The sequence below is a fragment of the Amphiprion ocellaris genome, chromosome 2 (assembly GCF_022539595.1).
Source record: "Amphiprion ocellaris isolate individual 3 ecotype Okinawa chromosome 2, ASM2253959v1, whole genome shotgun sequence".
NCBI classification, from domain to species: Eukaryota; Metazoa; Chordata; class Actinopteri; family Pomacentridae; genus Amphiprion; species Amphiprion ocellaris.
This window is the reverse complement of record NC_072767.1, coordinates 33,485,036-33,498,683: the sequence shown is the minus strand read 5'-3', so window position 1 is coordinate 33,498,683 and position 13,648 is coordinate 33,485,036. Positions and strand designations below refer to the sequence as shown.

Sequence of the window (13,648 nt, the reverse complement as noted above, 5' to 3'; positions counted from 1 at the left end):
GTTTAATCAGCCTGAGTAATTTATTTTTCAAAAATTGTTAAAATGTTGATTGGCTTGCTGGATTGTGTGGTACTTCCTTGTATTAATGCAGCTGCATAAAACCTTTTTTTCTTCACAGAATCCAAAATACTTTGGGGTGTACTTAATATCTTTAGCTGGGAATTCATGCGGCAGTGAGGATAGCTGTTGCATGTAAGGATGTGATTGTACTCCCAACCATCCTGGTGTTGCATTTACAGCACAGTTGTTCATTGTAAACACCAACACGGACGATCTTTTCAAACAGTAGAAAATGTGTATGTTACACAAGTATTTGATGATGGTTTCCTTGTACCTCTGATTGAACTGATTTGCCACCTTTAAAACAATGCAAGTGAGATCCTAATCTAGGAGGGTGATACGTTTCCTATCGTTTTGTTGCTCCACTGCAGAACCAGAAAGTTCAGATGACAGAGATTCAGTCAAAAGCTGCAACGATAAACTGAGTAGCTGCCAACTATCAATCTAATCTTGAGATCATTTAATAGATTCGTTGATTTGAGTAATTTTTGAAGAAAAAATGTCTATATCCTTTGAACCTTACTTCTTAAATTTTGTGGGTTTTTTTGGTTTCTTTACTCCTTTCTGGAATTAAACTGAACATGTATGGGTTGTGGATAAAACAAGACATATGATATTCTCTTGGGGCTTCTGGAGACACTGATTGACAGTTTTCATCTTTTCCTGATATTGTTTAGCGCCAGCAACTCATCAATTAGTTGAGAGAATAATTGGCACATTAATCTACCACAAAAATCATTGTTATCTGCGGCCTTAGATGAGAGCAAGTCAAATACAAATATGTGTTGTGAAATAGTGATTTTGCTTTGGTGCATTTTATTTATTGTCTTTAGTTATCTTTCATCAGCGTTAGCTTAGCTTGTACGGTACAAGATGAGGGAGGAAGGAAGGAAGGAAGGAAAGAAGGCGTGATGAGGCATGAAGATAATGTCGGTAAAACCGCATCTGTAATTTTGGTGAAAGCGGTGGAGTTATTTTTCTGTGTGGTTCAGTTTCTCTTTAACTCATACGGTAAACCCAAATGAAAATACCACACCTCAAGTGGCACCAATGAAGCCACTGAAACCGAGTGGGTTACTATTTTTCCATCTGTTGATTTGTTATATTGCTTTAAAAAGTTAAACTACTTTATGGTTTTCTGTCTAATTTTTTATGCTAAAGTAGCATTTGCAGATGGAGGTTCCATTTAGATGTCTGAGTCTGAATACCACCAGTTGCCTGAATGGTGTGGAAGTGAATGGTAAAGATGTACATGACTCATTGGTTTGCTTGTTTGTGTTCCTAGCAGACCAAGCACTTGTGTTTGGGTTCAAGATTATACTGTATATGCCATAGGGTGAGATATGCACCACTGAGTTGCCAGGAAGTAGCGTAATGTAGAGTGAACAGGGGCTTTCCTGGCTCAGAATGGACTTTCGTGGGTGACTGCATGATAGTTGGATCAGTTCATTCAAAGTGAAATCAATGAATCTGCATTACATTGTTTGACCGAAATCTATGCCTTTTCCTGCTGTTTCTGAACATTTAATGAACAGAAATGTCTACTATGCTTGTTTAATCGAAACCTCAATGAACAAAACTGGTTAAAGATGTGTGTTAATTGTTTAAAATTCAAATTCTTGTCATTTTGGTACTGGTGATTTTCCTTTGGCTATAACACCAACAAATTCTCTATGCTGGAAAAACCCTGGTAAACACTGCTGTTTTGGAAAAGCAAAGCAAAGCCATGTGTTTGCACTGACTGATGAGGATTAGTTTTGCATTGATAAGCGGTAACTGTGGTTTTGATATCCTGCAAAGTAGGTGTTGAAACAGCGAGTTTTCACACCTCTACTTAGAGAAACATCTCTAACTTCCTTCAGACTGGCATAGTTTGACGCAACTAGCTGGTGAAGTCACAAGTAGGCTTCATTGGAACTGTTTTCTGTTTACTGGTTGCCATGTTTGAGGTGGATGCTTTGTAGGGGATATAATCTTGCTGTTGTGTCGGTTTGTCACTGGCGAGAAGCATAATTTTTGTGGCTTCCTCCTCTTTACGTGACAAGATCTTTGAGTGTGTGATCTGCTGGTGTGTGTTTTTAATTAAACGTTTAATCTTGTCATTAGCAACTGCATTTGAGCTTCGCAAGCATTGCTCTCTCACAGATTGATGTTTCCCCTTTTTAAAAATAATGTTGCTTGACCGTTGTTTGCATACATCAAGTACCTTAAAAGGTTATTTTACACAAATGCTTATGCAAAAAAATATGTCCACTTATCTCAGTTGTATCCAGTCATGCATCAAGTCAGCGTGGGGTTTTAAGATATATACAGTGCAATTAGACGATCTTCACAGTTATAGAAAAAATACATTTGGAAAAACTCTGGAGGAACATGACTTGATAAACAATAACCCAGTTTGTTTGAGAAGATCAGTTTTTTTGTCTGGTGTACCACCACAGCCCGGATTTGATCAAAAGTTTAGGTTAATTTGCTCACTTCTAGCTCGTAGTATGGCAAAAGCTAAATGTTTGAACCATTTTTCCATTGATTTCAGCTTGATGACTTTTTACTAAGTATTACTGCTGTATCAGTTATTTTTATGCTATTTCGATTTTATCATTTTTAGCTACCGTAGATATGTTTATCTGTTACTTTTAGCTAACCGTTCAAGCCATTAATGCTGGATTGTAAGTTTATGTTTTGACTGTGTAGCCTTTAAGTTCAGTTGGTTAACTCTTTCAGCTGTTTTTCCATCCATTTTTTTTGTCATTTAAACCATTTATCCATTGTTCCAAGTGACTATTTCAATCATTTAGCCTTCAACTTAGCCAACTATTTACTTGTTACAACCTTGTTTATTACTTTTAGCTAACAGTTTCAACTACAGTATCCTATGTTCTAGCTCGCTATGTTAACTGTTTTTCAGTTATTCTTGTTAGCTAATTCAACCATTTATCCATTTTTGTAACTGTGTTTCAACAATTTACCCTTTGTCTTTGGTAACTTGACTATTTCAACAGTTTTTTTTTCCATTATTTTTGGCTATTCGATAATTTTTTAAACTATTTTTTTTACCATTCATATTTTAAAATAAAATCTATTTCCAACTATTTCAACAGTTAATCTGTTACTTTTTGCTAATCATTTGAGCTATTTGCAAGTTGTTTTTCAGGTATTTGAAAATTTTAGCTAATATTTTCTATACATTTTTCAACAATCTAGTTTTTGATTCGAGTTTGCCAACTCTTCCAACTGTTTATAAATTACAATTACTTGTATATTGCAACCATCTATTAGTTTACGATGATATTCAGTTATGGCCATTTCTCTAACACTTTTAGCTAGTATTTCAATAGTTTGTTCATAACTTCAATTTATAGATCTTTTTATAAATCAGTTTTATTGATTTTTTTAATGTTTGTCCTGCGCCCTAGTTGATCGTACAGGTATAGATGAGCCCCCAGACCTCCTGAGAATAGTATTTGTAGAGTATTTCTATGGCAGAGTGGTCCCTTCTTTTGCTTCTTTTTGTTAATTTCTTACTACTTTTTATCTGTTGCTTATTATTGTTGCTTTACCTTGCCCAGTAAAAAGGTTTGCATGATTTCTAAAAATGCTAAAAATCTGAAGTGAACTTCTACTGTTACTATCAGTGCAGTTGCCTGGTGGTTACCTTGTGCTGCTTACCTCTGCTTGGCTCACTAAGGCTACCTATTTGAGGCTGGTTTAAGCTCCTTACTGTGTAATTACCCAGTGTGTCCTGCAAACATATGGTGTGTAGCTTTAGCAGTTGGTGTAATGGCCTACAACCTGGCAGAATAAATTAACACTTTAAGATGCATGACTTTTCTAATGTGTCCCTTGCCTGTCTCTTAGAAGAAGAGACAGCTCTAGACTCTGTAACAGGAACTGTGCACTATAGCAGAAGCCACCAAGGTTCCTTTTTTTATTATTGGACATGGTTTCTCTTCAGAGTTAAAGTTGACCAATAGGTTCAAAAATAGCTGCACTTTCTGTTTAGTGCCTTTCCCCCCTAAATTAAGATTCTGAGCATAAAACCTAGTTGTTAAGCTGTGTATCTTTTTAAAAATATTGTATTTTCAATTTGTTGGACATCAGGTTGCATGTTCAGTGTCAGTTTGTCCCTCTCTTGAAGTCGACCGAGCATCACATGCTCTCAGTGTCTGTGGTTCACAGTTCCCTGTTTTGTCAGGTTTTGATGACTGATCTGTAGTCTGTGATACTGCTTAGCCAACTGTTTGCAGTTCAGCTTTGAGTTTGACATAAGTCATTAATGAGCAATGTTTGGAACTCTGCTTTACATATCTCTTCCAATCTCACTTCCTTCTCTACTCTAACTATATTTCGAAACTAACCACACCTATTTATACTCCCTGACTCTATGGTTACATAAAATTGGTTGTTGTACTGTGCACTTCCAGAGCCAGCGTAAATATTTTCACCCACCTAATTATAGGGCTGCAAGTAATGATTATTTCATTGCTGATTAAACTGTTGGTTATCTTCTCAATTAAGTGCTGTATTTGTTTGGTTTATAAAATGCTGGTAATTTTTTTTAAGGGGCTACCATTTCTACACTTTTCACCCAATATAATCAGTCAATATAATCAAATATAGGAAGTCTGTCACTGTGTGATTTATGTGCCGTACAGCACCAAAATGATAGGAAATGTGTCACCCTCCACACTTAGAAACTAACTTGCATTGTGTATAAAGTGACAAATCAGTTTCTGACACTTTCTTGCTGCCTCTCAAAGCATTAACATGTGAACTCCAGTGAACTCAGACCACATTTTCAATCCAAGAACTAATAAACTCTACCTATAGAAATTCAGTAGTCCCCTCAAAGTTTTTCCTTGTCCCAGGACAAACGTTTTTTTTTGGTATGTCGTTAGTGCAAACAAACCCTAAAAAATACCACACAAACTAAAGAGCTAACCAACAGTTTTTGCATCGGAGGAGCAGCTGCCTTTGTAATCTGATGCCACTGATGGAAGCCACAGTACACATGCCCAGTAGAAATCTTTGTGGAGTGCATGCCTTGGCTTGCATTGGGTGATCTGGGTCTTATGTATGTGTTTCACGATAAATGAAACAAACATTTCTTCAATAAAAAAAAGTCGTGTTTACTCCTGTCGTCTAACAGCATCTCTAACTTGTTTTGTTTATCTTTATAAACTTTCATGAAGTTGAATAGTTACATTAGTTACACAGCCCCACTGGGTGGTAACATTTGAGCTACTTTAATCCAAGATTAAATTTTGATTCTTTTCTTAGCATTCAATAACCACATACCCTATGAGTCAGAGGGGTGGGACACTGATTCTGTTTTTGCCAGAAGTTTCCAGACCAAAAGAACCATGTCCTGTTACAATTTTGTAAGAGTAAAATCAGTTAAATATGAGCAAGTAACAGATAAGTAAAAAAAAATAGAGCAAAAATAACAAATAAAATGAGCAAAAAACATTTAAAGAAATATCTATCTCAATAAATATTACATGTCTGAAAAGGAATAGGAAGAAGCATACACTCTTGTGGAACACAGTGTCAGTGTTCCAGATCACATATTTTTTCTTTTTACTTGAAATATGTACTCCAGCTTCCCTCACCAAGTACATACTGCATGCAGTGCCCATAGTCCCAGTTGTATGCATGCTGCAGTGTCCTGCAGCATGCATTCATTCAGGAGAGACTACTTCATTATGATATTGTGCTTAAAGCTTTGACCATCGCAGTTTGTAATGTGAAATGAACTGTCATCTGTCTGTGCATGCTCGGCTTATCAGGCCTGTTTAGTCTCGCTCGAGACACTGTGACATATGTGAAGAAGCTGTGCAGAGGATTGTGGGTCAGAACAGACAGAAAGGCATGCTGGCTTGCATACAGCAAATCCTACTAGATGTAGACGGACATCCTGGTATTTCTGGCATGCTGCATTTGGCATTCTATGGATTGGGCCGTACAAAATCATTTTTTGGCATAGTATGATAGTACAGATATTGGAATCTTCGCAGAGCTTTTTAAAATAAAATTTTAAGTTTTAACCCTCTCTGAGAACTTTAATTTTTACCATATAATCTCCCTAACTGAGGTGATTTCACAAGAAAACGGTCAAACCGAGCAGGTCATCCGGTCAGTGAGCATTTTATGAGTGCTGACCAAGACATAAATAAATATTAGCCTAGAAATTCAGCATCAGGCAGGTTCGTTTAAATGTATTGATTCTCTGCTGTTCGTACTTTCATCTGCAGAGCAGTAGGTCAGTGACCCCATCTGACCCTGATCCTGCACACGCAGTGACCGCCAGGCCTTTGTGTTACTGATTTGTTGCTGTGGATTGTTTGACTCACTGTCAGTTCTGATTGCAGTAGGTTTTTTGATTGTTCGGTCAGGGTCACTGATGTCCAACAGTCAGCAGTAGAGTGAGCTTGAAACCATAGCAGGCCATAACACTTACTAATGCAGTACTGAACTATTTGCAATTAATGTCATTTTGTTGATAACATTGAGAAATGAGAAATTACATAACAACTACAGGATATATATCTGCTCAATTTAAAAGAATGGATTTATGTTAGTGATTTACCTGCTGCTAATTAATACATAAAATAAAAAGCAGTACAGAATTATCATGCTGTTACAGTTGTGTTCTATAGTTAGGGATTTCCCTGCAGAATGTTGCAATGACTCTTTATCTTCACATACAAATAGCACAATCATTCCACCACTAAAACAGCCCCAAATTACCATTAAGTCACATTAGCTTTAGTACATTAAGGTTTTTATTTACACGTGTCTATAAATGAACTAAATGCAAATAAAATATATCCAGGCATGTTGATGTGAACACAAATCCATCACCAAATGAATGGAGTAACGCAATGAAAAAATGTGGCCAGATAAATAAGCAAATGCCAGCTAGATCTGTTGTCAGCAGTGCTGAGGTCATGATTCAGCACCGACCTTGTTGGTTGATACTGAGGCTGTTTGGGCAGGAAGCATTTTGCAGTCTGATGTTTGCACAAAGAGGAACCTGACCAAATTGTAAAGCTCCTTTAGAGGAATTGTTGCGAGTATGCAGCTGCAGTAATGTTTTAAAAGAAGACAGAAATTCCCTGTCTCTGGGTGGGAATCCCACAGCTTAGCCAAATGAACAGCTAGGGCCTGATCACCTCTAGTCACAAGGAGAAATGTAGAAACACTCAGAAGGTTCCTGCCTGAGGATCTCAAACAGCAATCAGTCTCATGAGCAGTTAAAAGATCATATATGTAAGCTGGTGCCAGGCTGTGTAAGTAAAATGTCAAAATCCCTTCAAAAACTGAGGTCAGCATGAATTGGACTAATGTGGTCATTTCTACTGGAACAAGGTAAAAGCAGAGCATCATCATTTCAGATTATTTGAAGCCTATGAATGGTTGCGTCAATAATACTGGAGTGAAGTACATGACACAAATCAAGTCTGGAGGTTATGAACGCATGGACTGACCTTGTCTGTCTGAAAAAGAAATATGTCTAAGTTGAACGACGCAAGACTGTACAACTGGTTGCCATCTTTTTTGTGATTTTTTTTTTTTTAAAGTAATGTTTTTTTTTTGTTGCAGTTTTTAGGTTGAAGTTCAGTTTGGTTGCCTTTATTGCTGATGCCTCCAGGCTAAGCAGCTGCAAGTTTGTGCTATACACTCAAGCCTTTTTCTCTAAGCACAATCTCCAGTGTGTGCTGTTCTCAAACACAAATTGTTGAAGTGGCTTTTGGGGTGTGATTGGTAGCTGATGCACCTACATGCACTGTTTTTTCTGCTCATCAAAAACAGCACATGTAGAAGAAATTCACTTGGTTTCATCTGGGACAAATCTGACATTAGAACGCCCTATTTTACTATTTTTAAAATAATTGTGGGCACACACCTGAATGTGCACACCATAGCCCACTAACAACCTCTGCCACAGCCTGCAAAGTGGGGCGTTAAGGGAACATTGGTAAATTGTAGTATCTATCGATAAGCAGATGGTTAGCAATGTGTCATGTGTTTTGCCTGTGACAAGGTGGGAGGTGTGACCAAATAAGAGAGTTGGTCGCACCAGTGCTACCAACTTGTGTTGTACTAATAAGTAAAGGTTGGCATGCTCACACGCTAAGATGTTGACGATAGTAACATTACACATGCCTAACAAGAGCATGTTAACTGCTAGGATGGCTGAATACTATTAGTCATGGTTGATTGTTGCTATTCAGTTTGTGTACAAAGGCAGCTGTTCATATATTAGTTTTATATCAGCATCAGTATGGGTCCTTTGGTTTGAACAGAAGTTGTAAACCTTCCCCTTTTCTGACCTTTTCAGCAGCATGGCATCCACGGTGACTTTAGAGGATGCTCTCTCCAACGTGGACCTGCTGGAGGAGCTGCCGCTCCCGGACCAGCAGCCATGCATCGAGCCCCTCCCCTCCTCGGTCATGTATCAGGTTAGTGCTGACGGCTGCGTTTGACCTCTGTCTAATCTATACACCATGATACACGCATCCTCTGCTACTTTAGATACAGCGGTTTCTGATTTTTGATGGTGGATTCAACAGCAGACATATACAGTAAATTGTATTGTATGTACACATTTACAACCAAAAACAAATAAAGTTGTATTGAAAGGGGAAAATGATGGGGTCATTGTTTAAGTTTCCAGAAATGTATTTTACAAACTACTAAGGGACTTACTGTGAAGATACCACTAGACTCTGCACTGCTGTCTGCTCAGCTGTGGTACATATTCTACATACGCTACATGTGCTGCAGACAGTGCTGACAGTATTGGAAACAACAAAGTCATAGGGCTCACTGCTGGACAAACTATGTGATAACACTTTTCTAAAAAATGACATGCTTTTCTGCATTGTGTTCCATAAGAAAGGAAGATTTTCATTGCAGACATCATATATGTGATATTTACCAATAATATTGGATATGTTGAACATTAATGTTATTATTTCCTTTGAAGGCAAAAAGATCCTGTATAAATCACTTAATACACAAAGCTTCACCAACCCATGCGAGAACAAGGGAACCCAGAAATGGAAAGCTGACAAACACAATTTATAGTCATATTTTGCATTGTCTACCGTAGCATTCTCCGCTGAGTTTATTTAATGAAATATCATTTATCTTCAGTAATCATACTATTATTATTAAGAGTGCGGCTACATAAACAGGTTAACTAATGAATCCACAATTCTGTCCATCTTAACCAACACTTTGCAAGGTAAATCTGTTTGCTAGGCAGTTTACATTAATTTCATTAACAAAAAGACAACTAATTTGTGACATTAATGTGAGCATTTTTGTTTTGTTTCCATCTTCCTGCAGCCCAACTTTAACACCAACTTTGAGGACCGGAATGCATTCGTCACTGGCATCGCCAGATACATCGAGCAGGCCACCGTCCACTCCAGCATGGTACATTAGACCAGTCCCGTCTCTGAGAAATCACTCATTAGCGCTTCAGTCTGAGCGTCATTTCTGCCTGTCTCACCTTTGTAATAATGTGCTGGGAAAAATAAATTCACCAGAATGGGGCCAAAAGCTAGTTGGAAACAGGATCTGGTTAGAGGCTCGCCAGTCCTTCCACAACATTTGGTATTGTCTAGCAGGAGACACGTAGCATCCAAAACCAGAAGCAAATTGCCTCAGGACAAACGGGTGCTTTGGACCGTCTCCTAACAGGAATAGTGGGGCTTTGTGTCTAATTAGTGAGGGGTAATTGTTTGGAGTCTGAATCAAACAGCACTTTGTGTGGAAGCAGGGCAGGATGAAAGCACTGATGTACTTCTCCGCCACCCACAGAGAGTAAATGACTTACAAAACAGACAATGGTGCATCCATGTTTTAGTCCTCGTGTCTTATTTAGGTTTTTTTTTTTGTTTCAAAAATGTGTGCTACTTTGGAAAAAAAAATTTCGTCGATGATTTGGTGACTTTTAATCTCTAATGATTTGTTAACCAGAATGACATGTTGGAGGAGGGACAGGAGTACGCCATCATGCTCTACACCTGGAGGAGCTGCTCACGTGCAATACCACAGGTAAACACTGCACATCTGGTCACATCACAACTTATTGTGTTGTCGTAAACAAGTCGATTTGTACATTAGCAAAACATTTCAATCTGGCAACTAGTTTTATAATCTACACATTTCTTTTAGTCATTTACCAAGTTTGTATTTGCCAGGTTTTACTCAGTTGTCTTTTTTTTCTTTTACCTTTATTTTGACTTGGATTTTATATTTTAACTCTTTATAAATTTGCGATGTCCTTTGCTGTCCTGTCCTAATATGCTTTTATACTATAGTATTTATGTCATACTTTTTGCTCATTCCATACCAAGAAAATGACAAATATTTGTTGTTTCAACTTGTCTAAATTTCAGATTTTTTGCTTTTTGTTGCACTATGATGGTAAAAATTATTTGAAATTTTTATTCTTGCATTTAACTTTTTGGATTTGGGAAATTGTGACAGCACACATTTCTAACAAATTTCATATAAAGACACAACTATTACTTCAGAGCAATTACCATGCAGATTAATAGATAATAGTATAATTGTTAGATTCAGCCAAGACTTTCCTGCATAGAGGAATTTGTGGCACCTCCCTAAAAATGTTTTAGAGAGAACCAAAGGACAATTGCCAACAGCAAAATGAAAGTAATTAATAATCACAACAAACTCCAAACATTTGAATGAGTTTTTGTTAGTTACAGTTACATTTACTGAAGTGTAAGGGACATTTTTTGAGGTAAATGATCAGAAATAGCAAGAAAATGATTCTTTATCTTTACTGTATGTAGACTGATCTTGTTTACTCTCATGTGTAGTCACGACACAAAGCCTGTTCAGAGCCCGGAAATATCCTCATGACGTGTTAGTCAACAAAAGCTGTCTCATCTTTTATTCAATTTTGAGATTTCACTTTTTCCCAGCCCCAAACCGTTTTTCCATATCTTTCTGTTTTTCTTCTCTCTCAGGTGAAATGCAACGAGCAGCCAAACAGAGTGGAGATCTATGAGAAGACAGTGGAGGTCCTGGAGCCTGAAGTCACCAAGCTGATGAATTTCATGTACTTCCAGGTAATATCACATATTTAATCAGCAGATTCTCTTATTGATTGCCTGCTAACAAAGTCTAGCAATAGTTTGGGTTTTTCATTAACAGTAACATTTATTTTCATGCAGCGCACAGCAATCGACCGTTTCTGTGGGGAGGTCCGTCGTCTGTGTCACACTGAACGCAGGAAGGATTTTGTTTCTGAGGCGTATCTGCTAACCCTCGGAAAGTTCATCAACATGTTCGCTGTGCTCGATGAGCTGAAGAACATGAAGTGCAGCGTCAAGAACGACCACTCTGCATACAAACGGTACCCAGTAGCTTTTAGAGTAACTTCCATGCATTCACTCAGCTGGTTACCACTGTGGGCACTAGGGGGCAGCATCAGTCAGCACACTTAGAAACCATTTTCTGTCTCTCTTCATTTTTGTCTGTCTGTCTACAAGGGAAATGGCTAAAAATCTGTATAGGATGGACAGAAGAGAGTGTCCAGGAATATAGGAAGAATATTGATTGGACATCTTTAAACTTAATTATGCAAGAAAATATAGATAGCGCAACATAAATATTTCAATTTTAATGATTTTGTAAGTGCCACGATTATTTTTTGTCTTAATGTCATACTATGCGTTTTGAAACCACAGTTTTATGTTAATTAACTGTTCACTATGTAGTAGTGCAACACATTAATTAATTAAGTGTATCACAGCACCAAATACAATTTACTGCAGCTGTTGCTTTTTAAAGGAAATAAAAGCATTCGGATAGCACAGTCCAGATATGGCACAGAGATTAACAACCATAAAAACATACTTCCTTAAATCTCGATGCAGAGTTACAGTGGCATGACAAGAAGTGTGTTCACATAAACAAGGCAGGTTAAAAGCAGTTGACAATCGCTGCAGTATCTCCTGTGACTGAAATTATATGATATGATTTATTTATGATGAGGTTTGTAATCTCTGTTCCTCACAAGAGGAGGTCTTTCAATAGAAACTTGATAATTCCTCAGCAAATTCTACAATTGTAAGGAGCTCTCTTTTCTAGGATTTCTGTGATTTACAGACATTTATTCTTGATGTGCACAGTTAACAATATCTCTGGCAAAATAAGTTACATTCATTCCAAAAACATGTGTATCGTGTTTTAAAGCTCATACTTCACATCTCTCCCCCAGAAACTGACAGACTGCTAGAATAAAGCTACTAAATGTTTGCTCGATGTGATTTATTTTTTCTTACTAAAGCACTATTTGTTTCTTCTGCTCAGAGCTGCTCAGTTTCTCAGAAAAATGTCTGAACCTTCATCCATTCAGGAGTCTCAGAACTTGTCCATGTTCCTGGCAAACCACAACAAAATCACTCAGGTTTGTCTTAAAGGAATCATATTATATATAAAACATTGTTAAGCCTAAATAATTTTATATGTACAAGTATTTGTGCAAACAACTTGTAAATCTGTTGATTCATAAGTTGTGAATGTGTAGAAATTAGAAAATGTCACTGTTTGCAGTCTTGTTAGGAATGACACCAATGTTGCAATAAATTGTTCTACTTCTCTTTTTATTTTCATTATGTATTAACTTAAGAGTAAAACCTTAGAAGACTATGATGAAACAATGTCAGGAAAATATCACCGAATCTTGAAATGAGTTTCAAATTTAATGAGAATCCGTTTAAAAACTAGTACATATTGAATTATTTTTCAATCATCTATTCCTTACAGTCATTGCAGCAGCAGCTGGAGGTGATAAACGGATACGAAGAGCTGCTGGCAGACATCGTCAACCTGTGTGTCGATTACTATGACAACAAGCTGTACCTGACTCCCAGCGAGAAACACATGCTGCTCAAAGTAAGTAATGCTGTGCACCTACAGCCCCTCTCATTGTAAACAATTTACTGGAGCATTGTTGACAGTAGTTGACATCTTTTATGTAACTGCTGCTCCTCCTCCTCAGGTAATGGGCTTTGGCTTGTACCTTATGGATGGAAACAGCAGCAACATCTACAAACTGGATGCCAAGAAGAGAATTAACTTGACCAAGATTGACAAGTTTTTCAAGGTACACATGACTGCAAATTACACCATCTATAAAGTACATAACAATGTAATGTCTTGACTTGCTCGAAAACGTGTCATGATTTTTGTTAAAGGCAAGATGAAAAAAGATGTAGTATAAATAAAGAAACAGAAAAGGCAGCAAAATGAAGCTTGGCACCTATATTTTACAGCAGCAGCTCTACACTGAATGTTCACTTTTCTAAAGTGCGATTAGATTACAGTGAACATTATCACTAATGACAATTTAGTTGTTAATGCCATTAATTATAGCTAACTAACTGGAACATGTACTATTAATGAGAATTGCATCTAGTAAAAATTACGTCCTGGATATGTCAACATGTATGTATCTTGACAAAGTCGAATTAAAAATATCTGCAAATGAGTTTGAATCCATGTCAGAGATATTTGTCAGGAAGCCATGAAAAATACC

At 37.3% G+C, this 13,648-nt stretch overlaps 1 protein-coding gene across 2 annotated transcripts in view; it reads left to right on the top strand.

Annotated features, from left to right (window-relative positions):
* Window positions 1-13,648, top strand: part of cyfip1 (cytoplasmic FMR1 interacting protein 1) — a 36,886-nt gene that overhangs the window by 1,449 nt on the left and 21,789 nt on the right. Inside the window, exons 2-9 of one of the 2 annotated variants that reach the window (XM_023267080.3) lie at window positions 8,408-8,525; window positions 9,418-9,507; window positions 10,054-10,131; window positions 11,073-11,174; window positions 11,280-11,461; window positions 12,421-12,517; window positions 12,877-13,005; window positions 13,112-13,216. In XM_023267080.3, coding sequence (XP_023122848.1) covers window positions 8,409-8,525; window positions 9,418-9,507; window positions 10,054-10,131; window positions 11,073-11,174; window positions 11,280-11,461; window positions 12,421-12,517; window positions 12,877-13,005; window positions 13,112-13,216 — 900 coding nt within the window. In that variant the 5' untranslated portion in view covers window position 8,408. Of the gene's footprint in view, window positions 1-8,404; window positions 8,526-9,417; window positions 9,508-10,053; window positions 10,132-11,072; window positions 11,175-11,279; window positions 11,462-12,420; window positions 12,518-12,876; window positions 13,006-13,111; window positions 13,217-13,648 lie in introns of both variants that reach the window. The other variant, XM_023267079.3, reaches the window with a different exon arrangement.